The sequence below is a fragment of the Pinus tabuliformis genome, chromosome 8 (assembly GCF_031772625.1).
Source record: "Pinus tabuliformis cultivar Carrire ecotype Pingquan chromosome 8, CPIR1, whole genome shotgun sequence".
In the NCBI taxonomy this organism is placed as follows: Eukaryota; Viridiplantae; Streptophyta; class Pinopsida; order Pinales; family Pinaceae; genus Pinus; species Pinus tabuliformis.
In genome coordinates this window covers 1995922062-1995949049 of record NC_142294.1, presented here as the reverse complement: position 1 = coordinate 1995949049, position 26988 = coordinate 1995922062, and the positions used below count along the sequence as shown (strand labels likewise).

Sequence of the window (26988 nt, the reverse complement as noted above, 5' to 3'; positions counted from 1 at the left end):
AAGTCAACAAAGCAATAAAATGCTTCCCCATCTTGGTTGTCCCAAAACTTTTTCAATGAGTGTCTTAGAGTGATGCAATGATCAATGGTAGAATGTTTAGGCCTGAATTCAGTCTGTCCCTTTGCTCTTTTCCCCTCTTTCTCTACCTATTCGCTGATTCTGACCTCTAACATGCTCCCAAAAAGTTTTCCAAAAAGAAGGTTGATCATAATAGTACGGTAGTTAGAAGAATTATTAATATTGATATCTCTGGTTTTGTGAAGAGGTATAACAACACTGGTCCACTCAACCAAAAAGCTATTTTGATTGACTCTTTAAATATCAAGCTTCATTTCCCATTTTAAAAATTCTCCCTGTAAACTGTCAGTGTCCTACACCTTCAATTTTTTAGTTTCTTTATACTTTGTTCAATATCAACAACCAAAAATAACTCTGTTGAAAAACAAATAACCATTATCCAAATTTCATTTAAGAAACAAAGTAAATTTCTAGTGAGCCACTTTTCGCTCGACAAAACGGCACAAGACACGGCAGGGGAGCCAATAATTTAGTGTTCTTTAGCTTCGCTATAGTTGGCAAATGGCTAAAGTTCACAGGAGATAATTTAAGGAAATTTATTTAATAATTATGTTAATTTAATATTGGAAAATAAGAAAAAAGGATGATTAACAAGTTTTTTTCCAAGTTCAAAATGCACATATAGAGTAGAGGATGATTAAAAAGTGTTTTTCCAACTTCAAAATGCACATATAGAGAGTAAATCTGATTTTTTAAAATTTAAAAAATAAAGTAAAACGAGTTTCACTCTTGGATCGAGTTCAAAGTATAATATGACTGAGTTTGCAGGTATCATAATGGAAAGAAAACACAGAAAGGGTAATGGGCAGAGATATGAAAAAATAATTGAAAGAAAAGGATAATGAGGTAGAGATATGAAAAATGTGTGTTAGAATTAATACAGTTAGCTGTTTTAAAGATAAGATTGAAACTTTAAGATTAAGTTTTAAATTTTTATCAATGTGTAAATGAATACTTGGTTATGTGACATGATAAATACTACATGGAAAATATTTTTATATATTTTTAATATAAATCATGAAGCTTTTTCTTTCTGAAAAAAAAAATACTGCATGGAAAATATACATATACATATGCTGCTCTGTGGTAGTCAACAACCCTGTCTTGCTGGGTAGCCTTCCACCATCAAAGCGAGTTGTCTAACTATTAGACTTTTTGCTTTTTTTGTAACCTTCCACCTAGACCCTATGCGATTATAATGAATTACATTAAAAAATAATAGTATAGCGCTGCGAAAGCTAGCAACTTGTATACGTATACTAACATAATATGCTTTGAAGTGAAAGTTTCAAAATAAAACATTATCTTCACACATTTAATTGTAGCTGCGAAAGCTAGCAACTTGTACACTAACATGATATGCTTTGAAGTGAAAGTTTGAAAATGAAACATTATCTTCATTTTGTATATCGTCACATATTTAATGGGTAGTGATCCGCTCCCAAGTCTATAGCTACCGGCCATAACTCCGAGTCAAATGTAGGATTTCCTTATAATGAAGATTTTTGAAAGAATAAGCTAACAGTAAATGATTGATAGTATTAACTATTTTAAATTATTATTAATTGGGTTGATTTTTGAAAGAATAAGCTAGCAGTCAATGATTAATAGTATTAACTATTTTAAATTATTATTAATTGTGTTGATTTTTGAAAGAATAAGCTAACAGTCAATGATTAATAGTATTAACTATTTTAAATTATTATTAATTGTGTTGATTTTTTTTAATTATTATTAATTCTATTGATCTTTTTAAAAGTTCAGTTAGTGAAATATATCAGAGGGCTTGAAGTTCGGATCATTTGATACATAAAGGGTTGCCAGCCTGCTTTTAATCAATTGTGCTACCATCCACATTATTATTATTAATAATATTAATTATTTTAAATTTTAATAGGTAATGTAATTTATTTAATTTAAAGACTTTGCTCGGCGGGCAGTACTCTGACATTGAATGACAAATGAAACTGGTACACGTCTCGTCACCATTAATCAATGAATTGGAGCGTAGCGTATGCAGATTTAGATCGTGGGTCCACGGCACTGCGGGCCAATCCGACGGCATGGCAGGCCCCCAACCCATAATAAATCACCGCTTTGTCTTCTTGCATGGCAGGCACCGGCGGCTGCTGCCTCCGAAAGTTCCTGCCTAAGGGCGTGGCCCCTGTAAATCTGACCTATGTGCCCTTTGTTTGCTACTCCGAATTCGTCTGTCCCTACCCCTAATTCAATCCAATTTCGAATGCAGGCTCCTAATTTATCTGCTCCCATACTCCTGTAACTGCAAATTCCTCCAACAAGACGCTTTCGTAGATCCCTGTAGAAAAAAGCTAATATTCACTAGAGTGGACAGCCCAATATGCCATAAAAACTAATTGTGCATACCAATAGCAGAAAATGAGGCACGACAGCTCGGATCTGCAAATACACTTACTTTTGATTTGAGTAGTCTAACAATGCGAGGATTTTGCTTCTAAAACCATAGTTATCAAGTTCGAATTCGATTCGATACGATACGATAAGACTGGGAAAATTTCAATTCGGAAAAAATTCAAAAGTATATATCTTAAACATTTAAATATATATACTCTTTTTCTTGTAACAACAATGCCTTCAATTTTTCCCTTATTCATTTTGAAATTTAAATAATTTTTAATAATTTTAATCAATATAGACAATTTTAAAATTAGAGTTCACTTACCAAAACTATAACCACATTTGTCTTAGCTCCAAGATTTCTCTTCTTTTCAAAACTCAAAACTTCCTTCTTACTTTCAAATCTTATTTAAAAATATTTTATGATTAATATTTATTTAAAAATTAAATATTCAAAACTCAGAACTACTTTTCTTTAATTTCAAATTTTATTTAAAATCTTTTATAATTAATACATAGGTAAAAATTAAACATTCAAAAATATGTTTATAAAATTTCTCTTAATATAAATATATTATATTTAGAAAATCAATTAATTATTATAAAATTTACTCTTCAAGATTTTGCTTCTTTCCTTATTATCTAAATCCTATGAAGCAATACTCAAATTAAAAATAAGAAATTTTCTCCACTCAAAATTTGTTTCTATTTCCTACCTACACTCAGGTGGCCTTTCCATTTCCTACCTGCAATAAGGCACCTATCTATTTTATGCTTAAGGATTACTACTTTACTATTCTCAAAAACGCAAATTAACAAAGATCACTAAACTTACTATTATCGAAAAAACAAATTAACAAATCAATGCAATAAACTATAAATAATGAATTTTCTGTTATCCAAACGAAGCTACCATGAACCGAATCCAATTTTCATCGAATTATTCGATGTTCGAATCGAATTGCCGAATTTCCGTATTTATTTCTCCGATACGGGCGTATTTGGTAACTATGTCTAACACAATGGAAATTTTATGTAAGATTTTGTTAAAATTTCAATTATACTTATAAAATTTCAGAATTTTGGATGTTATCGAATCTATTTTGAAAAACAACCGAAAAACAAAACAAAAATGATTCAAACATTTTAGGAGTCAAATTTCTGAAATAATTTCTCACCAAAAATTGACCATCCCAGCGAAATTGTTGTTTCGTTAAACAACGGCCTTTCGATTGTAGATCTACCACCCTTCTTTCTGTAGTTTATTTCCTTTCATAAAATGGAGAGGAATTAAAACCTAAATAAATAATACTTGGAAAAACTGGGCGAGACTGTTGATTGATGGGAATGGGGATAGTAGGCCTACCCTACAATGTACGGACGCAATGAATGAGACTGTAAATTAAAGTTCACATGCAATACACCCATTAATGCCAAATCTAGTATTTTTTACAATGTAGAGTTTCACTGAATGACAATTATGGGCTACAAGACCTGGAATTTAATATCTCACCTGAACTTTTTTCTATTTTTTGAGTTCATAATTACTAGAGGCATTTAGACCCCCTTCATAAATTACAGTAGCCGCTAGTAATTGGATTACAATATGGAAAAAATGTTAAAAAGTTTGCAACCCGGAACACCACCATATAACTTAAATTAGATATATTGTCTTTATTGAGTTCTCATTACTGCAGTCTAGCGTTTGAATGTTGTCTATGTAACTTAAATCAGATATGTTGTTTTTATTGAGTTCTCTCATTACCGCAGTCTAGCCTTCGAATGTTGTCTATGTAACTTAAATTAGATATATGAGATGACATATAAGAATACGTGTAAAACTTAAATACAGCCTTTGAATGTTGTAAAACTTAAAATCAAAATATTTGAATGTTTTTTATTCTATTTAAATTACATAAATAAAATGATAGGTCTAAGGGACCATTCACTATCGCTTAATCTATATTCAGTTTTTTTTTCTAGGTTGATTATGCTGTTATGGATCTTGAGTAAGAAATTTATTGTTTTGTGAAGTCTTGTCTCCTCAAAAAGCTCACTAAGCGTGTTCACCTTTAGGCTGCTAACAAATTGATGACAGATAACTTCATATGCTGCACACTCCTTGATAAAATGACATTCTGTTTCTACCACCCCTTTGTTGCTAGAAAAGCAAGTTCATTCTTCCCAATCTTCTTTAGGGACTGCCATTTACCAGTTTCATATCTTAAATGATGTGAGCACCCCTTTGTTGCTAGAAAAGCAAGTTCATTCTTCCCAATCTTCTTTAGGGACTGCCATTTACCAGTTTCATATCTTAAATGATGTGAGCTAGTCCTCAGCCAAGCAATTAAAATTTTAGCTATTCCCTTGATTGAGGAACTCAAATACCCTTTATCATCATGTTTCCATGTTGGGTTAAATTTTTTGACATAATATGCTTTCCTTTTGCCTACCTGCTTTGCCCACATGGCAATCCTAAATTTGTCTAACACCCACCTTTTTATCTCCTCCTTAGCATGAGTGCAATCATGCAGATTTATGTCCCATTTGCCTAACCACTTTCTATTTTGTTTCATCCATGTATTTTTGGCGGTTTAGCTCTTCTTCAACAACCAATTTGGGCCACCAATGCTTATCCATATTTTCAACCTTCTTTAGGTAACTTAGCAAATGAATGATCACTAATGCCTCTTGGTAAAGGTTATCATATGGGACCGTTGATTTAATTTTGAGGCTACTTGTGAACATGTGCTTTTGAATTCTTTCTATTTGTCGCCATTTGTGGCTTAACATGTTGCTCCCCCATATTTCGCAACCATAGAGGATAATTGGCACCACTAATATACTAAAGAGGGTTTTCTTAGACTTCCAATCCCATAGTTTTGCTTATCTACACATGTTCTGAAGGAAGTAAGAAGCTTTGCATCCTCATTGGATAATCTTTGATCTACATGTCTCCCAACTAAGCCTATAGTGAAAGTAAATTCCTAAATACTTGTACTCATCTACCACCTCCAAGGGGCAAAGAGAAAAGTACCATGATGTTTCTTTCTTTTCAAAGAAAGATCATGACTTTAGTTTCGCTGGTATTACTTGCATTCCCACCTCTTGACAAAAGAGTTCCAGAGCTTTCAAGTGTTCTCTCAAACCTTGTGCCGATGTAGCGATAAGAATAAGGTCATCTGCATATAAAAGTAGTTTCACCACATATCTTGCCATTTGGATGCCTTCTCCTTTTGTATTGTTTATCCACTCTTCAAGCTTATCAATATATAAACCAATTAATGTGGGAGAAAGATGACATCCCTGTTTGACTCCTATTGCATTGTCAAAGCATTCAAACATGCCTTCCTTTGTTTTGATTATGGTTCTAACCTTCTCATAAAGCTTATGAACAATTGCCTTATATTCCTTTGGGATTTTTAGTTCTCCCATTTTGTGCTATAGTTTATCTCTAGGGACGGTATCAAAGACTTTTTTGAAGTCAACAAAGCAATAAATTGCTTCCCCACCTTGGTTGTCCCAAAACTTTTTCAATGAGTGTCTTAGAGTGATGCAATGATCAATGGTAGAATGCTTAGGCCTGAAGTCAGTCTGTCCCTTTGCTCTTTTCCCCTCTTTCTCTACCTATTCGCTGATTCTGACCTCTAACATGCTCCCAAAAAGTTTTCCAATAAAAAGGTTGATCATAATAGTACGGTAGTTAGAAGAATTATTAATATTGATATCTCTGATTTTGTGAAGAGGTATAACAACACTGGTCCACTCAACCAAAAAGCTATTTTGATTGACTCTGTTAAATATCAAGCTTCATTTCCCATTTTAAAAATTCTCCCTGTAAACTGTCAGTGTCCTACACCTTCAATTTTTTAGTTTCTTTATAATTTGTTCCATATCAACAACCAAAAATAACTCTGTCGAAAAACAAATAACCATTATCCAAATTTCATTTAAGAAACAAAGTAAATTTCTAGTGAGCCACTTTTCGCTCGACAAAACGGCACAAGACACGGCAGGGGAGCCAATAATTTAGTGTTCTTTAGCTTTCGCTATAGTTGGCAAATGGCTAAAGTTCACAGGAGATAATTTAAGGAAATTTATTTAATAATTATGTTAATTTAATATTGGAAAATAAGAAAAAAGGATGATTAACAAGTTTTTTTCCAAGTTCAAAATGCACATATAGAGTAGAGGATGATTAAAAAGTGTTTTTCCAACTTCAAAATGCACATATAGAGAGTAAATCTGATTTTTTAAAATTTAAAAAATAAAGTAAAACGAGTTTCACTCTTGGATCGAGTTCAAAGTATAATATGACTGAGTTTGCAGGTATCATAATGGAAAGAAAACACAGAAAGGGTAATGGGGCAGAGATATGAAAAAGTAATTGAAAGAAAAGGATAATGAGGTAGAGATATGAAAAATGTGTGTTAGAATTAATACAGTTAGCTGTTTTAAAGATAAGATTGAAACTCTAAGATTAAGTTACAAATTTATTTTTATCAATGTGTAAATGAATACTTGGTTATGTGACATGATAAATACTGAATGGAAAATATACATATGCTGCTCTGTGGTAGTCAACAACCCAGTCTTGCTGGGTAGCCTTCCACCATCAAAGCGAGTTGTCTAACTATTAGACTTTTTGTTTTTTTTTGTAACCTTCCACCATCAAAAAGCGCTACTCTGACTATTAGACCTTTCTATTTGGAGTTTTCGCTGGAATATGGCGAGAAAGTTAAAGTTTTGGTCCTCTTTTGATTGGTATTTTATGGATTAGTACCTAATTTATTTTTATCAATGTGTAAATGAATACTTGGTTATGTGACATGATAAATACTGCATGGAAAATATACATATGCTGCTCTGTGGTAGTCAACAACCCAGTCTTGCTGGGTAGCCTTCCACCATCAAAGCGAGTTGTCTAACTATTAGACTTTTTGTTTTTTTTGTAACCTTCCACCTAGACCCTATGCGATTATAATGCATTACATTAAAAAATAATAGTATAGCGCTGCGAAAGCTAGCAACTTGTATACGTATACTAACATAATATGCTTTGAAGTGAAAGTTTCAAAATAAAACATTATCTTCATTTTGTATTCGTCACACATTTAATTGTAGCTGCGAAAGCTAGCAACTTGTACACTAACATGATATGCTTTGAAGTGAAAGTTTGAAAATGAAACATTATCTTCATTTTGTATATCGTCACATATTTAATGGGTAGTGATCCGCTCCCAAGTCTATAGCTACCGGCCATAACTCCGAGTCAAATGTAGGATTTCCTTATAATGAAGATTTTTGAAAGAATAAGCTAACAGTAAATGATTAGTAGTATTAACTATTTTAAATTATTATTAACAGTAAATGATTGATAGTATTAACTATTTTAAATTATTATTAGTTGTGTTGATTTTTGAAAGAATAAGCTAACAGTCAATGATTAATAGTATTAACTATTTTAAATTATTATTAATTGTGTAGATTTTTGAAAGAATAAGCTAACAGTCAATGATTAATAGTATTAACTATTTTAAATTATTATTAATTGTGTTGATTTTTTTTAATTATTATTAATTCTATTGAGTTTTTTTAAAAGTTCAGTTAGTGAAATATATCAGAGGGGTTGAAGTTCGGATCATTTGATACATAAAGGGTTGCCAGCCTGCTTTTAATCAACTGTGCTACCATCCACATTATTATTATTATTAATATTAATTATTTTAAATTTTAATAGGTAATGTAATTTATTTAATTTAAAGACTTTGCTCGGCGGGCAGTACTCTGACATTGAATGACAAATGAAACTGGTACACGTCTCGTCACCATTAATCAAAGAATTGGAGCGTAGCGTATGCAGATTTAGATCGTGGGTCCACGGCACTGCGGGCCAATCCGACGGCATGGCAGGCCCCCAACACATAATAAATCACCGCTTTGCCTTCTTGCATGGCATGTGAAAATAATGTAGAAATAGATTTAGTTATGGAGCGGTTGAACAGAATCAGTTGTTAGTTAGGAATTGGTTGACAGAAGTAGTTGTGTGTTTCTGCCTATAAGTGTGATGTAATTGAGTAAAGAGATATCAATAAAGTGAGTGAGTTTTATATTTTAATATGGTATCAGAGCTCAGGGTTTGAGCTGGGGTGAGAGGGCAGGTGAGGAAGTGCCACCTGCGTGGAGCCCAGCAGAACCGGACTCGTCGAGCAGGAGGCGTGAAAGGCGACCTGCTGTGTGAGGCCAGTTTGTGGTGCAGCGTGAGAGCCGTGAGGCGGAGCTGCGTGTTGCTGTGACTTGGTGCAGCGTGAGAGCTGGTAGCGTGTTGTTGTGAGTTTAGCGTGTTGCTGTGAGTTGGTGCAGCGTGAGAGCTGTGAGGCTGTTCGTGAAAGCCGAGATCTTGGGAGACCTGGTCGCTGAGGAGCCCATTCCTCTGTTCGACGTGCCAAGCAAGAGTTGCAGTGTGTTGTGCGTATGACCAGAACGCGTGAAGACGGTTGCGTGGAGTCGTTTTTCTAACTGTTGTGCAAGGTTGGTCCTGTCCAGAATCTGGTGCTGTCAAGAAGTGAGACCGTCAATCAAGAACCGTCGACTGGTGTGTAGTCAAGAACGCTGTGGAGAGAAGTGAGATCTCCGTGAGGCCGAGATCTGCCTTGAGGTTGTGCGTTGAAGTTTTGGTAAGTTTGCTGTTTTGCCGTGGTGAGCCGTGAAGAAAGACCCTGCCATGCGTTGGAGTTTTGATAAGTTTGCTGTTTTACCGTGAAGAAAGACCCTGCCGCAGTTGTCATAACCGTTGGAGTTTTGGCGTTGGAGTTTTTGTGTTGGTAACGCTGCGTTTGTGCAAGTTTTTTTTTTAGTAGATTTCTTTAAATGTTAGGGCTTGTTTGAAGCGTTAATGGCGGAACAAAAGGATTCAATGCCTTATTGCTCCCGGAGTCTTTGAGATTATGAAGTCTCTGGAAGAAAGACCATAATAGCCTTGTTTTGACTTTGGAAACGACCGGCCAAGGTTCGAAGGTCGAGCACGTCAATACGTGCCAAGAAGTGGTAGAAGAAGGCGCAGAGTGTTATTCGTCCGAAAGAAATGAAAGTATTGAAGTCTTTGCTTGGCTTCTGCAAGTTTTCTGTTTTATTTTGGAGTGCGTTGAGTCTGTAAGTGAAGAGGTTTTCACCGGAGGAGTGTGCCCAGCGTTTGTGGTGTTGGTGAGCGCTGTTGTGACCTGGTGAATGACGTCGTGGTGAAGAACCTGGTGACTGACGTCGTGGTGAACCCTGCTGTGGTGTTGGTAAGCACTGTAACTGTTGTGCCGTGGTCATATTCTTTTTCAGTCGGCCCGGTTTTCTTTGCAGAGAGAGGCTGTAGAAAAGGTGTTGTTTGAAGTGTGATAAAGCTAACTGATATGTCTATTTTTTTAGACTTTTTTGACGATGATCCTTTTAATGATCATTTTTTCATGAACCCGTTTGGGATTAGCAGTGTTTTTGAGTTCATTGACAAAGAGTTTCATGTTGTTGAGGATCACGCTGTTGAAGAAATCACTCATGTTGTTGAGGATCACGCTGTTGAAGAAATCACTGAGATTAAATCTGTTGAAGAAATCACTGAGATTAAATCTGTTGAAGAAATCACTGAGATTAAAGCTGTTGAAGAAATCACTGAGATTACAGCTGTTGAAGAAATCACTGAGATTAAAATTTGCCCGGTTGTTAGAAGTTTTATTGGATCTACTTTCAAGATGACTCCTACATTGGAGGATACTACCATGGATGTTCTTCGAAGGCCGCTCATGTTCAAAGATGACTGCATTTTGGTGACTCCTTCGTTGGTTTCCCATGGAAAGTGGGGAGAACATGAATTAAATTACCTCGTTCGAGATCTTGCATTGCCTCTCAATCCAAAAGAGGTTGTTGACCTTAAGTATGTACGCAAGGAGCACAGGCATTTCATAAGGAAACCCAAAAAGGTGAAGATGAAATTGCACCAGCAATGGAAAAGGAACAAGCATGGACCTTTTAATAAGAAGACAAAAATGAAATGTTTTGTTGTAAGCCTAGCTGAGACTTAGACCAGCAGGCAAGTTAAAGTTTAAGTTAAAGTTTAAGTCGTCATTATTAAGAATATATAGTTTGTTATATAGTTGGAATTAAGGGGGAGTGGTAGAAAGGTATTAATCCCAACTACCCTCTGTTAATGCAGTAGTTAGAGCAATCTAGAGAATACAGCATATATTCCAAGTACAAGTTCTAGAATTCAGTTAGGTATGGTAGAAAATCCATTTCTCCATTAAGGGAGGATGTGAAAATAATGTAGAAATAGATTTAGTTATGGAGCGGTTGAACAGAATCAGTTGTTAGTTAGGAATTGGTTGACAGAAGTAGTTGTGTGTTTCTGCCTATAAGTGTGATGTAATTGAGTAAAGAGATATCAATAAAGTGAGTGAGTTTTATATTTTAATATGGCAGGCACCGGCGGCTGCTGCCTCCGAAAGTTCCTGCCTAGGGCGTGGCCCCTGTAAATCTGACCTATGTGCCCTTCGTTTGCTACTCCGAATTCGTCTGTCCCTACCCCTAATTCAATCCAATTTCGAATGCAGGCTCCTAATTTATCTGCTCCCATACTCCGGTAACTGCAAATTCCTCCAACAAGACGCTTTCGTAGATCCCTGTAGAAAAAAGCTAATATTCACTAGAGTGGACAGCCCAATATGCCATAAAAACTAATTGTGCATACCAGTAGCAGAAAATGAGGCACGACAGCTCGGATCTGCAAATACACTTACTTTTGATTTGAGTAGTCTAACAATGCGAGGATTTTGCTTCTAAAACAATGGAAATTTTATGTAAGATTTTGTTAAAATTTCAAGGAAATTTTTGTCAATTTAAATTATACTTGTAAAATTTCAGAATTTTGGATGATTTCGAATCTATTTTCACAACAACCGAAAAACAAAACAAAAATGATTCAAACATTTTAGGAGTCAAATTTCTGAAATAATTTCTCACCAAAAATTGACCATCCCAGCGAAATTGTTGTTTCGTTAAACAACGGCCTTTCGATTGTAGATCTACCACCCTTCTTTCTGTAGTTTATTTCCTTTCATAAAATGGAGAGGAATTAAAACCTAAATAAATAATACTTGGAAAAACTGAGCGAGACTGTTGATTGATGGGAATGGGGATAGTAGGCCTACCCTACAATGTACGGAAGCAATGAATGAGACTGTAAATTAAAGTTCACATGCAATACACCAATTAATGCCAAATCTAGTTTTTTTTCAATGTAGAGTTTCACTGAATGACAATTATGGGCTACAAGATCTGGAATTTAATATCTCACCTGAACTTTTTTCTATTTTTTGAGTTCATAATTACTAGAGGCATTTAGACGCCCTTCATAAATTACAGTAGCCGCTAGTAATTGGATTACAATATGGAAAAAATGTTAAAAAGTTTGCAACCCCGAACACCACCATATAACTTAAATTAGATATATTGTCTTTATTGAGTTCTCATTGCTGCAGTCTAGCGTTTGAATGTTGTCTATGTAACTTAAATCAGATATATTGTTTTTATTGAGTTCTCTCATTACCGCAGTCTAGCCTTCGAATGTTGTCTATGTAACTTAAATTAGATATATGAGATGACATATAAGAATACGTGTAAAACTTAAATAAAGCCTTTGAATGTTGTAAAACTTAAAATCAATACATAATACGTGTGTAACTTAAATTACATAAACTTAAATGGTAGGTCTAAGGGACCACTCACTATCACTTAATCTATATTCAGTTTTTTTTTCTAGGTTGATTATGCTGTTATGGATCTTGAGTAAGAAATTTATTGTTTTGTGAAGTTTTGTTTCCTCAAAAAGCTCACTAAGCCTGTTCACCTTTACGCTGCTAACAAACTGATGACAAATAACTTCATATGCTGCACACTCCTTGATAAAACGACATTCTGTTTCTACCACCCCTTTGTTGCTAGAAAAGCAAGTTCATTCTTCCCAATCTTCTTTAGGGACTGCCATTTACTAGTTTCACATCTTAAATGATGTGAGCTAGTCCTCAACCAAGCAATTAAAATTTTAGCTATTCCCTTGATTGATGAACTCAAATACTCTTTATCATCATGTTTCCACGTTGGGTTAAATTTTTTGACATAATATGCTTTCCTTTTGCATACCTGCTTTGCCCATATGGCAATCCTAAATTTGTCTAACACCCACCTTTTTATCTCCTCCTTAGCGTGAGTGCAATCATGCAGATTTATGTCCCATTTGCCTAACCACTTTCTATTTTGTTTCATCCATGTATTTTTCTGGCGGTTTAGCTCTTCTTCAACAACCAATTTGGGCCACCAATGCTTATCCATATTTTCAACCTTCTTTAGAACCAATTTGGGCCACCAATGCTTATCCATATTTTCAACCTTCTTTAGGTAACTTAGCAAATGAATGATCACTAACGCCTCGATTGGAAAAGGTTATCATATGGGACCGTTGATTTAATTTTGAGGCTACTTGTGAACATGTGCTTTTGAATTCTTTCTATTTGTCGCCATTTGTGATTTAACATGTTGCTCCCCCATATTTCGCAACCATAGAGGATAACTGGCACCACTAATATACTAAAGAGGGTTTTCTTAGACTTCCAATCCCATAGTTTTCCCTATCTACACATGTTCTGAAGGAAGTAAGAAGTTTTGCATCCTCATTGGATAATCTTTGATCTACATGTCTCCCAACTAAGCCTATAGTGAAAGTAAATTCCTAAATACTTGTACTCATCTACCACCTCCAAGGGGTTGCCCTCAAAGAGAAAAGTACCATGATGTTTCTTTCTTTTCAAAGAAAAAATCATGACTTTAGTTTTGCTGGTATTTACTTGCATTCCCACCTCTTGACAAAAGAGTTCCAGAGCTTTCAAGTGTTCTCTCAAACCTTGTGCCGATTTAGCTATAAGAATAAGGTCATCTGCATATAAAAGTAGTTTCACCACATATCTTGCCATTTGGATGCTTTCTCCTTTTGTATTGTTTATCCACTCTTCAAGCTTATCAATATATAAACCAAATAATGTGGGAGAAAGATGACATCCCTGTTTGACTCCTATTGCATTGTCAAAGCATTCAAACATGCCTTCCTTTGTTTTGATTCTGGTTCTAACCTTCTCATAAAGCTTATGAACAATTGCCCTATATTCCTTTGGGATCTTTAGTTCTCCCATTTTGTGCTATAGTTTATCTCTAAGGACGGTATCAAAGACTTTTTTGAAGTCAACAAAGCAATAAAATGCTTCCCCACCTTGGTTGTCCCAAAACTTTTTCAATGAGTGTCTTAGAGTGATGCAATGATCAATGGTAGAATGTTTAGGCTTGAAGTGAATCTGTCCCTTTGCTCTTTTCCCCTCTTTCTCTGCCTATTCGCTGATTCTGACCTCTAACATGCTCCCAAAAAGTTTTCCAAAAAGAAGGTTGATCATAATAGTACGGTAGTTAAAAGGATTATTGATATCTCTGGTTTTGTGAAGAGGTATAACAACACTGGTTGTCCACTCAACCAAAAAGCTATTTTGATTGACTCTATTAAATATCAAGTTTCATTCCCCATTTTAATTTTAAAAATTCTCCCTGTTAGTATCCTACACCTTCACATTTTTTAGTTTCTTTATACTTTGTTCAATATCAACAACCAAAAATAACTCTGTTGAAAAACAAATAATCATTATCCAAATTTCATTTAAGAAACAAAATAAATTTCTAGTGAGCCACTTTTCGCTCGACAAAACGACACAAGACACGACAGGGGAGCCAATAATTTAGTGTTCTTTAGCTTTCCCTATAGTTGGCAAATGGCTAAAGTTCACAGGGGATAATTTAAGGAAATTTATTTAATAATTATGTTAATTTAATATTGGAAAATAAGAAAAAAGGATGATTAACAAGATTTTTTCCAAGTTCAAAATGCACATATAGAGTAGAGGATGATTAAAAAGTGTTTTTCCAACTTCAAAATGCACATATAGAGAGTAAATCTGATTTTTTAAAATTTAAAAAATAAAGTAAAACGAGTTTCACTCTTGGATCGAGTTCAAAGTATAATATGACTGAGTTTGCAGGTACCATAATTGAAAGAAAACACAGAAAGGGTAATGGGGCAGAGATATGAAAAAATAATTGAAAGAAAAGGATAATGGGGTAGAGATATGAAAAATGTGTGTTAGAATTAATACAGTTAGCTGTTTTAAAGATAAGATTGAGAGTCTCAGATTAAGTTTCAAATTTTTATCAATGTGTAAATGAATACTTGGTTATGTGACATGATAAATACTGCATGGAAAATATACACATGCTGCTCTGTGGTAGTCAACAACCCAGTCTTGCTGGGTAGCCTTCCACCATCAAAGCGAGTTGTCTAACTATTAGACTTCTTGTTTTTTTTGTACCTTCCACCATCAAAAAGCGCTACTCTGACTATTAGACCTTTCTATTTGGAGTTTTCGCTGGAATATGGTGAGAAAGTTAAAGTTTTGGTCATATTTTGATTGGTATTTTATGGATTAGTACCTGGAAAACGTTCTGACAATTGAATCTCAAAGCGTTCATATTTCAAACTTCTTGTGATTGTAAACAAATTAAACCAAAAACAAACCAGAAAAGGGCCAATAAGGTGAAACAGATGACCGCGTTTCAAGACTTCACCACCACCACAAAATGTGGTGTGCTTAACTCATGATGTAACAAAATACTCTGTAAAGGGCAGGAATGAATGAATTCATGAGAGGAAGTCATGAATATGATGTATGGAAGTTATTGATCTCAGCTTTTTCATCTTTGCCTCAGCGATTCTTGTGTTTTGTTCTAAACCATGGCAGTTCAGTGCGTGGAGAACGCCACGGTAGCCACTACAAATGGATATGACAAGCTAAACGAATATGCAGTGTTAGTGTGGCTTCTAGTGGGAACGATTGTATTCATTACTCTTATTGGCCTGGACACTCTTAAAGCACTGAACAAGGGTTTATATTGGATTCCTGCGGATGCTCTTGTGCTCACAGCGCTCACCATACAGGTTTTGAATTTGCTCAATGGCCAGAGTGTTTTACTCAAACAAATGTTGGATAATCAGCTGGCATTGAAAGCTGAGGTTGTTAAGAATTACCTGTTCATGATACATATTAGTAGAGTAATGTTGTGTGTGCTAGTGGCCTATCTGCTGCCCGGAATGGCTAGGCCTGGAGGAGAGGATTCGTGGGGTAATTTAGCTGCCTTGATATTGAGTATCTTCCTCCACATTTCCTCTGAGATGTTCAGCGTACATCGACGCTTAGCTGGTCATGGCTTATATTTGCACTCAAAACACTATTTCTGGCCACATGCCAATAAGGTCACCCAGACTTCGTTCATTGTATCTGATGTGATAATATCGGTCTCGCTAGTATGGTTGATTGTTCTTCTCAGTTCTGCTGTTCTTGCCAATAAAAGCATCAGGGATATCATCCGTCAAAAAATTCCCAAATTTCTTTCATGGCAATCAAATGGGACAGACTACTCATGGGAGACAGTAGAAGATCAAGTACTCAAATCGTGGATCGTCGCCCGCGCATGTTATCCTGAATATATCATAGCCAGATCAGTTTTAGCGACATCGGCTGCAACGATAATCACAATTTGCATTTCAAGCTCAATCATTGGATGGCTTGTCCAAGGCCCAATCATAAGAGTATCTGGTGCTACCAGTTTTTTCAAGTTCCCCACAACAATCTTGGAAGTAGTTTTCTGCATAATAGGATGGGCAATCATCAGTTGTAGATCGCTTACCTCTCTAGCTTACTATGGAAGATGGCGAAGGCAGAAAGAGGAGTGCTGGTGCAGCTTTTTCATGGTAGAAGACTTTTGGACGAGGCATATTCTTGAGCTGCAAGAAACTTCCTGCGAAAAATCACAGAAACGGAAAGTTGATGAGAGAGTAAGTGAAATGATTGTCACTGAGGGAATGGAAATATGCTTGCCAGTGATATTGCTGCGATGTGTGTTTTGGGTGCAGTTTCTTGTGGTGTTCCTCTGTAAAGTATGTTGGTTCTTGTCAGAGATTATGTTTTACAATAAGCTTACACTCACGGTATCATCAAAGTTGTTGTTGTTGTTAAAGCATAAAAAAGAAATGGAGGAAGATGGTTCAGGAATAGAAACAAAATTGGAGAACGTGCATATTCTATGGGAGACTCGTGAGAGCGTGTTAGCAACGAATAGAAAGTCAATCAAGCAAGCGGAGGAACTTAGGCGTGAAGGACACATGGATGGCAAAAACTGTGGTACCCTCGTCAAGTTTCTGAGAGAATATATGTCGCCAGGATGTGTGGGTCTAAGTTGTTTGGATCTCGGGACACAGCAACATCAAACAGGTTTGAACTTCTTGTGTAAACGAGACCCTGGCCCTGCCCTGGATGTGGAAAAGTATTTTGCATACGCCAGCAAAGGGTCTTGGAAGCTAACTGCGGTGTCATTAATCAATATAATAGTTCGGCTGTCTCCTCAATGTGGGGAAGAATCTATGAGAGCGTACAGTGAGGCTTGTGACCTGATGGATTTGGTTGAGGAGGCGGATCCTGAAACAGATAACTTGCTGAGTAAAGCCGCAGATAGTCTATTCAAAACATTGCTGGAACGAAGTAAAAAGATCAATGCTCCTGCCAAAAAGTTTCTGGCTACCATAACTATGAAACAGGCAGCTGAAGCAATCAATAAGCTCGCCGAAGAAAGTGAACAAAAGGCTCAGGTCATCGGGCATGGACAAGACTCTCTGGATTGGAAGAAGGCAGCTGCAGGGAATGCCTTGTGCAAATTGTGCAAGAGCATAGATTGTAGATCCGGTGATTTTATTGAATTAATAGATGAGTTGCATAGGGCATTAGCAGACGTTATTGGTGCCTGCATACAGAAAGTGGGGGGCGCATTGGTGTACAACTGCATGAAATGGGCACAAGATTTAAATTCACAGGAAAGGAAGTTGCTCACAGCAGTTTACACAGCGGGGAAAAGTAAAGCACTGATGGAAGAGCTAAAGTGGCCTCCGCGAGTATAACCCACCATGGCACAAGGTTCGTTTATGGTATTTGAATTTTGAATCATATACTAATCATATCCAAGGTTTTTGTTATTTATGGGTTTTAATGTGGTTCCTGGGAATAAATCGTTTCAGATAATGAATATAGAGAAGATTATAGACGTAAAATGATTTTTTATTTTTGCTTTTATTGAAAATAAATTAAACCAGTATAGTTATATATATTAAATGGTTTGTAGATATATATGGGAGATTTTTCATTTGTGAAAACAATGATGAAAAATTGTATGTAGGAAAGAAGAGAGAAAATTGAGAGAAAAGATGAATGAATCATATTCATACACAAAAAAGAAAATTACTAGAGCGAATACAATTCAATACAATATTATTATATGACTGATTTGATATAGTAGGTTATATAGAGATGTGAACATGCACTGCAATATTATTTAAATGACTGAATTGATATAGTAGTGAATCTAGAGAGATATGAACATGCACTAAAGAAAACTGACACCTTGTCCTACTTGACTGGACATGGAGTCATTAGTTAACTGTCTGATGCAAGTGGAAATTAGTAAAACTCATTCATGTACTTGTGGATTTCCCTCTTGGTGATAATAATGAAATTGCCATGCATGACTCCATTCACTAGTCTAACTGAAGTGTAATTAAGTGTATACTATCTCCAATATACCCCCTGAAGCACTACCAAAAGGAATGGAATGAATGGGTCTTGACAAGAAGCCATATATAAAGTACTTATTTTACAATGCTTAGTGAGAAAGTTCTACAACCAAATGGTTTGATTGGTAATGTTAACTACATATCTGTATTCAACTTGTGTTGATGATAAAAAACAACGGATTTCATTTTGCCAGACAAACAAATGGGGTTGAAACCCAAACTGAGAACATTCCCTAAAGTGGAGTTGCAATCAATGGTATTGCCAACCACATCTGAATCATTGTGGCTGTGACCCTAGGAGAAAAATTTCTCCTATTTATCTCTTCTAGATGGCAGTGAATAGCCCCTAAAAGCCACCTTGTAGCCAAAGTGATGTGTCGTTCATATCTTTGATCCCTGCATCAATCATATATCTCCTTGCCCATTTGCTAAGAGCACATGTTGGAAGGTGGGCTTTTAAACAAAACATACTTTATTCAATTTGCAATTGGGTGATTATGCTTGTTTATATTTGGGCATTTGGCATGGATTATGGGGGTAACTTGGAAGAAAGAAGGGTATTGGTCATAGTTTTGTTCCCTCACCTTAAATGGGTGGTTAATTTTCAATCCTAGTCTATTGGGACCTCTGCTAATGGCCTAGTGGGTATAGGAAGGGCACTGCTTGGCCATGCTTGAGATAATGTAGCCCCATCTCTCCTTATTTTATACTTACCACTTTCCATCTTACACTATAAGCCCTTACGCCACCTCCCTTCTTTGGGTTAAAATGACCATTGGTTCATTGGGATTTGGCACCCACACATCCTCATACCTGGATAGGGCCTAGAAATGCACTCTGGGAGGTTGATGTAGCTAAAAGAATAAAAAATAGCATATAATGTCCACAAGAAAAACAAAAGAGAAATCAAAATGCAAAAGATTTTTGGGACTTATGAATTAGCACATGGGAAAAAACCAAGCATGAGCTTTGCCTCACTCATATGGCCATGACCCTCTTCCTAGGCCAATGTTGCCCTATCTCATAGAAGATAAGGAACCCTTGCATGTCCCAACCTGTGATGGGCGATGAAATGCCCCATCTTAAAGTGGGTAATACCTACTGCATCATACAAAGAAAGTTCTCATTCCTTGAGCTACAAGTAGTAATACAAGGAAAAAAAATCAAGAAAAAGAAAAAGGCAATTAAAGGGTTGGAAAAACAAAGGTCGAGATAACTCACGCATCCATGATTTCTCCCTCCTCACATTTGTATGCTTAGGATGGGGTACTCCATCATAGTCGGTCCTTTTGACCATGGCACTTGGCGATGAAGTCTTCTCCCCTTCATTCCATAAATATGCACATGGCACTTGTCAATTGAAGGGTGGACCAAGGACATGTCACTTCCCCTTAGGGGTTGAGAACATCTAATAAGGTCATCTATTAACCACTCCTACTTAGGGAGGTAACACCATTACATGACTAAGACCCCAATTTTGGAAGATAAGCCTTATATGAAGTTTGAATTTGCCCATTTCATTCAAGCTTGGTTCACATAGATGCAACAATGATTAATGTACCTAATCGCGAAAGTTGTAGCATTAGATATTGTGTATAATTGGCAGGTGGTTCCATCTATAGGCCTGGGCAACTTAATTGGGGTCCAAGTCCTCTAGAGGGACATATTGACACGCATATGTGATGCATTGAGAGCCATGGGACTCCACACAGTTTTAGAGCATCATTTGTATCCATGGGCACCTTCATCACCAAAAACATTTCTACATTTTGCTTTATTATTTGTGGGATGATGCACCTGGACCAACATGCCTTCAGCTAGCTTAACAATGACCACATGGCTTGACAGTTGATCTAGAGACCAAATGATGTTTGTCTCACACCTTGAGACATGGGAGGGCTAGCAACATCTTTAGTTCCCTCAATGTTGGAGCAAAATCATGCATTCACACCACCAAGAGACCCAAGAGACCCAGTTTTGTGCTCCAAACCCATATTTGGGGTCCACAGGATGATTTTCACAGAGGTGTAGTGGCCAACCCCTAGATTATGATTTTAGAGGCCCTCTACACTTGTCATGGAACTTGAGGAGACCAACACAAGCCCTAAAAGGGAAATTCGCTAGCATGACATCATCATTTTTCTCACTTCGGCTCACACGTGTGGAGATATTTTTGTTTTAATGAAAGCTACGAGGTGTTATAGACATATTTGAGCCCTGCAACACCAATCACATATGTCCATAAACCAAGGGCTTATAAGTCCCTAAAAGTGTTGTTTCATACCCTAAAGGAGCAAGGTCAGCTGATTACATCATCTCCCAGAAGTTCTCCCTGAAAAACTACTCAGAACTGGTCAAAACTGGACCATACAGACTGCTCAGTGCTAAGGGTGCGATGCATCTCACCTACCACATGCAAAAAGTGCGATGCATACTGAAAAGCCCTTCTGTAGGGTGCGATGAGCGAGAGCAGACAAATGGCAGAGGCAGTTGGCTAGGTGGAAACCCAAAGAATCTTCTAGAAACTACCCATTTGACACTTGCCTCTCTGAATTCGCCCAAGGATGAGTAAGAGATCATGAATCTCCAAGTGGAACCAAGAACTATCAGAGAGAGGACACTAATCAAAATCCCAGAAGCTGACTCACCCACCTGCAAACATCTATATATGGATCCCTCATCTTAGAGATCCAAAGGCTGGAATCTTGTATTTTGTAAGGAAATGCTATTGGTTTCTTTGTGCAACATTGTTGGTGATCTAAGCTTTTCATGAGGTGAAGAGGGCTTTCATGCTGGGAGGATGGCGCTGGGTCAGACCAATGGGTTGTAATCCTCTCTTCTACTACTTCTATCAATAAAGCTATTTGAGTTTTCCTCCATATGTTTTTGTATCTCTGAATCTTGTCTTGATATATGCATTTGTATGGTTAATATATATCTAATCCTGTATTGTTTATGGTTATAGATCTCTATGCTTTGATGGTATCATGCTGCTTTGACTCCACAGGTGTTCTTTGAAGCGGGATGAGTGAGGAAAGAGTGGTGAATTTCTGTCAAAGGGTAAAGGAAACAAGCAAAGAGCCAAGCGAAAGACTGAGGTTGGTACTCTCTGCTTCTTTTTCATCTATCTCTCATAAAGGAAAACATAAGAAACTTTAGTTTGTTTGTTCCTAAGATAGCTACCTGTCTTAGTGGGAATACCAGCTCTGAATGGACACTAGTTTTCCCAATAACAAAATGGCGACTCTGCTGGGGAGCAAATAGCTTGTTTGCTTGTTTATATTTGTTTGCTTTATAAACTACAGACGGAGCTTGAAGTTAAGCCAGCTAGCCTTCGAACTGCATTTGCTATGCAAGTGCAAAGTAGATCAATGCTGCTTCAGTCCATCTCTGGGTTTTGTTTATAAACTGAACAACCAACTTGCAAACATCCTAAGTGCCCTGGTGGTAGCTCAAGTAACCTCATTAGATCAGCCCCTATGCTTTGTATTTACTGACTATCATTAGCTCAACTTAAATCCCTGAACTAAGCTGCAAACTGTGAGCAAAAAACCAAGCCCAGTCTCGTCCCTGGACCATCGCACTGTCTCCTTTTGACAGTCTGGATGCATCGCACCTCCCGTGTGTAGTAGGTGAGATGCATCCCTGTTTCCCTGTGTTACAGGTGCGATGATCAGATAAAACTGTTTCTGCCTCCATATTTTGGTTTTTTCTTCATTGTTTTCAGCTTTATTCAGGAGTTTTGTTGTCTGTGATCAGTATACCACTGTTGAAACTCTCTTCCTTTGCATTATTCAGCCTCCATTGTACAAAGAATTGTGAATGTTTTTATGTATTTTTCGCCATTTACAGTTCTCCATTACAAAAAAGTAGTGTAATTGAACTGTCTTCTTTTGATTTGGAAGTGTCGCAAGTGTCGTTTTCAGTCAAAGAAAATAATCCTACTCTTTTTGATAGTCGATTACACTGTTACTCTTGTATTTGATTTGAATTAATAGTATTTCAAGTGTCGAAAGCAGTTTTCAAATAGAAGTTGAAAGTGTCGTTCTTAGCCTTCCTTTCGTTTTTTAAATTCGAAATCACAAAGTGTCGTCTTAGCCTTCATTTCGTTTTTTGAATTCGAAATCGCAAAGTAGTCTTCCTTTCATTTTTTGAATTCGAAATTGCAAAGTAGTCTTTCTTTCGTTTTTTGAATTTGAAATCGCAAAGTATCGTCTTAGTCCTCGTTTCGTTTTTGAATTTGAAATCGCAAAGTGCCGTCTTCGTCTTCCTTTCGTCTTTTGAAGAGAAAATTGTTAGTACTGTCGCTTTGAGAGAAAAGATAGTTCAGATTTGTACTTAGCATTCTTTTTATCATTCGCACATTAAGAAAGCGGAAAACAAATACATGCATATGCATTTGCATTTAGACTGCTTGTTGATTTTGATTTCGACAGTGCATCTAGTGTGTGCTCTCTGCTCTATGTTGAAAGAATTTTGTTTCTCTTTCCTTAGTAGCTAGGATTTTCATTGCAAAAAGAAGAGTAAACGACTGTTTATCATCTTAGATTGCATATTTGGGAATTGTATATCTACATCATGCAGTGAACCTTAAAGGCAAACTTCTTAAGAAAGATCAACTGTAAAATAAATTCAATGAACATAAAAACGCTTTGGAACCTAACGCACAACATTTAGAAGTCTAGGCTAAAGACATATTCCGGTGTCGTAAAGCCTGGTAACTATCGCTTTCATCGTAGGTTGGGTGATTCCTCCTCTTTGAGACGACAAGTGCCAGTGCGGACTTGTGCTCCCACGTATCGTCGATTATATATTGGGAGACCACAATAGGCTATATCCTTGATCCTTAGGAAGCAGTGTCTGCCGCCCTATTGATCGCAATGCATTGAACACAGCGTTCGGGAAGATTCACTGCTGTACCATAAAAAGTATTCTGCAGTTTTGCGATTGGTTTGGTAATCCCTCTAACTAGATTTCCAGAGTAGTCTCTTTCGTTCCTTTTCAAAGTCCTTAAAAGAAAAGGTCCATCTGAGCACTTGTCACTTCAGGCTCATTAAAAATTGAAGGCGACTAGAGTCATCTTTAGCTTTTTCTCAACTCTTAAAAATTGAAAAAGCAAGTTGTGTTAAAGCGTCTAAAATTCATTTAATTCGGAACCACATTTTCCCCTTTTTATTTTGAGTTGATCAAATAATCCGCAATTGTGGAAGAAAGTCAATCGAAACCCCGTTGTTTGCAAAGACTAACGAGTCAACCATCTTTGACTCCGGAAACGAAACCATTCCGGGCCAAGCGAACTCGTTTAACTGGGTCAAAGTCTCTTGGTTTGTTTGAAACTTGTGTTTCAACATCCTCAGAGACTCAGTTACTCCAACCATTTCTGGTATCCCTGCCTTTACAGAAGAAGTTCCGCAGTCACAAGAGGACTTTAGAACTGATCCTAATGTAACGGTAAACACTTCTATTCGTGAACCGGCTCCATTTAGGGCTGATTTGGAAGGTGTCACCCCTCCAACATCTGTCGTTGTAGAGTCTACACCTTCTTCGGCATGGAAATATTTTACGGACCCGGTAGTCTACCTCTTCCACTTGGATTGATTGCTATAGAAGAGATTACGAAGGATTTTCGATCCAGTACCCCATTGCATTTTGGAACTGGGATCCATCTATATCCTTCTACGCAAAAGATAGTCATCCTTCATCGCATGTTCCTGTAGAATCGCGAGGAAATATTTTGGATAGACTCGATATGTCTGAACAACCATCGACATCTAGAACTGTTTCATCTGACACAACAGCAGCGGAACCTCCTGCCGCCACTCCGACAATGTTCGCTGGTATACCATCTGTCCCAACTATAGCTCTCAACCGCTAGATGGAGTCCACCCAGGGACCGTTTCGACAGTATGGTCTATTCCCATTTGTTCATTCGGAATAATATCTGAAATTTCTTATGTTGAGTCTCAACAAATTGATCCTTTGCAACAGTATCAATTTGGGCAGTCCGGTCTCCAAAGGCCAATTTTTCCTTTGAGCACTGGATTGCCATCGTATGGGGGGCAGTATGCCCTTTCATTGTTCCCTCCGGGAGAACAACCATATGAGAGTTCACAACAAAATTCGGGTCAAACTGGAATCACATCCAGTGGTTGGGTGCCAATATTGCCTCAACAACCAAGGGTTGTATACTCAATGCAACCAAGTCTACCTGTGTCGAATATCCCCACTACACCGGCTATTGTGACGGTGTCGCAAGTACAAGCGTTGCCTGTTGTATGCCAACCTCAAGTTTCTTAGGTCGTAATACAACAGCCTCTTGTCTCCACGACACAACCACAATTGCCGATTAGTGGCTCCTTAACTGGAGCGACTCAGGCTCAAACGGGTACTATTACCCCTCATCTTGGTCAGATAGCCAGTATTGGACAACAGCAAATGGCTTCACAACCATGGCTGGTACAATATCAACAACCGCAATTCCAACAAGCTTACTGAGGACTTGATTAAGTCGCATCGGCGGAATCCTTTTGGAGACATAGGAATTGGGCCTTGGAAAGTTGCGATGAGCGATTGCCGATGAAGTGAAGACCGTCGGATTGGAATCAGATCGATGATCCCGATCTAATTGCAAATCGGTAATCGAAGGAGTTAAGGACTGGCGGGTGATGGATAGGCCGACGAGCGATATAGCTATACTCTGATAGCCGATAAGCGGAGATCGGAGATTGGAGGTATTGGAGATTGGAATGATCGGTGGAGCGCTGCGCGGACAGGTCTGAAGGAGCGGACCCAACGATATCTATATATGCGGGTTTATAAGATTTGAGATCTAGCTTTGTGTTCCGGCGGGGTTTTTCCTTTTTATTTCCCTTGCTCTCGTGTATTTCCGATATATGTGTTGCCTGAGCGCTTAAGACTTAAACGCATATTTAAAAGCTTCTGATAGTGTAAAAGGCTCCGATATGTTATATGGTTCGGTTTTAAAGGCTTAAAGCCTTATGGAATGCTCCTGATAATGAAATGGGCTCATAACCCATAGGTCCCAAGATCGAATATTGTAAAGAAAAGGGGTTTTGGCCTTACCCCAAAATCTCTTTTCATCACCAACTCTGCTGTTGGCTCAAGCTTCTTCCCTGCATTTTTGGTCACATGGCAATAAAGCGATGACCCAAAAATCCTAAAGTGACCAACATCTAGCCTCTTACCGGAATAAGCCTTCTCTGGTGTCTTCATCTCAAGTATCTGATGTGGGCTATGGGTCTAAACATAAACCGCTGCTTTGCATGCCTCATCCCACAAGTGTAGTGGTAGGCCCTGATCATGCAACATCGCCCTTACTACCTCTACTATGCTCTTGTTCTACCTCTCGGCGACCCCATTCTGTTGGGGGTTATGGGGTGTCGTCAACTGTCGTTTAATCCCTTCTGCTGCACAGAAGTTCTTAAAATCATTGGAGACATACTCACCACCGTTATCACTTCGTAGAGCTTTAACTTTCTTGCGAGACTCTTTCACTAGCAATGGTTTGAACTCACAAAACTTTGTGAAAGTTTGATCTTTTTTCTGCATAAAAAATACCCAGCATTTACGAGAACAGTCATCAACAAATATAACATAATACTTGTGTTTGGATGTGGTTGCTGTCAAGAATGGTCCACACACATCTGCATGGACTCTCTCCAGAATAGACTCTGCTCAACTGTCTCTGTCTCCAAAGGAAGACTTGGTGTATTTTCCCAAATACAACCTTTGCATGTATCAACTTGCTCAAGCGTACCTTTGGGAAGACCGGTAGAGATTTGCTCCAATATCTTCAAAGCCCCATGATGTAAGTGGCCCAATCGCCTGTGCCACAACTTGCCCACGTCTCGGCTCAACATATTTTCTGCTTTTGAGCTCAAAGCAGCTCAATCCTCTACCTCTATCTTATATAGATTCTAAACTTGAATCCCTACTTCTTTACTTGACCCGTGGGTATGTGTCGAAGGAACGCCTTTCCTTTCGAAAAGATCACATCATAGCCTCTGTTGAATTTTCTAAGTCTATCCATTAGAAAATTAATCTGTATTTTGTTGGTTTATTTTTTCCACTTGTTAAATTCGAACAAGTTATTTAAAACATTTAAATACTGAAATAAACACAATACAGTCACAACATCTACATATCAACAACTGAAAGAAAACAAACACACAAGTGACACCGTTATTTTGGACAAATGTCCCCGGAAAAACCCAATGCGGGAAAACCGATGCAGCTATTTTGAGGGTATATTATTATGCAATATTTCCTTGAGTACAACTAGGTGCCTAACCGACTCTTTTGATAGAGAAAAATACACGGCAACAATACCTCTATTCGGAAACAGGTATTCAGAAAACTTGTCTCACGAAACCCTCTCCGGCGACTCTGAAGCTCAATGCTGGCCCTTCTAGCCTCTGCGTCAGCCTTCTGCTGCACTGTGTCATTCCCAAGACCCTCTGTGTCAGCCCTCTGAGGCACTGTGCAGCCTCTGGGACTGTCTGCATCACTCGCTCTGCCCTCTGTGTGGATGACACAGTCCCTCTAGGCTCTGTGCTGTCTCTGCGTGCCTTGCTCTGGCTACTGCTTTCGCTCTTTGCTTCTACGCTGGTCTCTTGGCACTGTCTTTGCCTCTCTGCCCAGTACTCATTGCCCCTCGCTACTGATCACTAATTCACTTTTTCTTAGCAACCCCGCTCTAGCAAAATGAATCACTGATCACTTTGGTGTATCTTCCAACTGACCTTCAAGCCTCTTCTTATACT

The 26988-nt window shown here is 37.6% G+C and overlaps 1 protein-coding gene across 3 annotated transcripts in view; it reads left to right on the top strand.

Annotated features, from left to right (window-relative positions):
• The first annotated feature begins 15090 nt into the window (after positions 1–15090).
• Positions 15091–26988, top strand: part of LOC149244456 (uncharacterized) — a 212902-nt gene continuing 201004 nt past the window's right edge. The window contains exons 1-2 of one of the 3 annotated variants that reach the window (XR_016246752.1): positions 15091–17552; positions 21213–21303. Coding sequence is in view for 2 of the 3 variants with exons in the window: in XM_089374873.1 (XP_089230999.1) it covers positions 15320–17536 (2217 nt within the window). In the remaining variant the exon portion in view is untranslated. The remainder of the gene's footprint in view (positions 17553–21212; positions 21304–26988) is intronic. The other 2 variants (XM_089374873.1, XM_089374872.1) reach the window with 2 other exon arrangements.